This window comes from Salvelinus sp. IW2-2015, unplaced genomic scaffold (assembly GCF_002910315.2).
Source record: "Salvelinus sp. IW2-2015 unplaced genomic scaffold, ASM291031v2 Un_scaffold8352, whole genome shotgun sequence".
In the NCBI taxonomy this organism is placed as follows: domain Eukaryota; kingdom Metazoa; phylum Chordata; class Actinopteri; order Salmoniformes; family Salmonidae; genus Salvelinus; species Salvelinus sp. IW2-2015.
Window position 1 is genome coordinate 12,872 of NW_019949612.1, and position 1,274 is coordinate 14,145.

General features: G+C 43.1%; 1 protein-coding gene across 1 annotated transcript; it reads right to left on the reverse strand.

Annotated features, from left to right (window-relative positions):
- Positions 1 to 6: 6 nt before the first annotated feature.
- Positions 7 to 627, reverse strand: LOC139027209 (stonustoxin subunit beta-like; the record flags this gene model as incomplete). The annotated part of the gene is made up of 1 exon (XM_070442357.1): positions 7 to 627. A coding segment is annotated over one exon (573 nt), but the record flags the coding sequence as incomplete, so codon positions are not given.
- Between the last annotated feature and the right edge of the window lie 647 nt (positions 628 to 1,274).

Sequence of the window (1,274 nt, forward strand, 5' to 3'; positions counted from 1 at the left end):
TGTCCAGTATGTGTGTGTCCAGTGTGTGTGTGTGAGTGTGTCAGTGTGTGTGTATCACTGGCACAGGGACACTGAGGAGTCACAAATCCCAAAGGAGTCATCATCAACCCAAAACCCTGGATAGAGGGGCTCAGTGAATGTGGAGGTGAATGTGTGCAGATGGGTCAGTGTGTCAGAGGAGGCTCTATAGAAGGACAGAGTGCCGGCTGGCCAGTCCAGATACACTCCTACTCTGTGGGAGCTGGAGGAGCGGACGTCTATGGTAGTGGAGTTATTATTGTGACAGGCATAGTAACTGTTGTCAGAGCAGGTCAGACTCCAGGACTTGTCATTGCATCCAAGACAACAGTCATTAACCCCTCCTCTCCTGTTGATTCCTTTATAAGTCACTCCTATAACAGCCTCCCTCCCACTCCACTCTGCCTCCCAGTAACAGCGCCCAGTCAGACCCTCTCTACACAACACCTGTCTACATCCCTCAAATCTCTCTGAGTGATCAGGATACGGCTGCTCCTCTCTCCTCCATGTCACCTTTCTGTTCTCCTCAGACAGAGAGAGGCGTCTGTCTACTGTGTTTGGGTCCAGTGTGAGATCACAGACATCTGATGGATGAAACCAGACACAATATTAGAAAACATCATCATTCACATTAGAATGTTAACTCACTTTTCACTAATTCATTTAACTTCTCTAGGATAGGGGGCAGCATTTTCACTTTTGGATAAATAGCGTGCCCAATTTCAACCTCCTTCTACTCATCCCCAGAATATAAGATATGCATATTATTATTAGATTTGGATAGAAAACACTCTGAAGTTTCTAAAACTGTTTGAATCATGTCTGTGAGTATCACAGAACTTATGTAGCAGGCAAAACCCCGAGGACTAATTCAGATTTTCTTTTTTTGAGGTCACCATCTGTTCAATGAGTTTATTGGGATACTAGATTTCTAATCAACCTGTTTGCAGTTCCTACCGCTTCCACTGGATGTCACCAGTCTTTGGAAATAGGTTGAGGTCATTCCTTTGTGCAATGAAGAACGTTACAATGGAATCAGTGTAACGTTATGTTTACTGTTTGAGAGTTGCTCAAGACTAGAAAAGTATCGTTAGTTTGTTGGCTGGATTCACAATGAGTGTAGCTTTAATTTGGTATCTTATATGTGTGATTTAATGAAAGTTTGATTTTATATCATTTTTTTTAATTTGGCGCTCTACATTTTCCTGAGGCTATTGGCCAAGTGGGCACGCTTTTTTTCCAAAGTGAAAACAGCG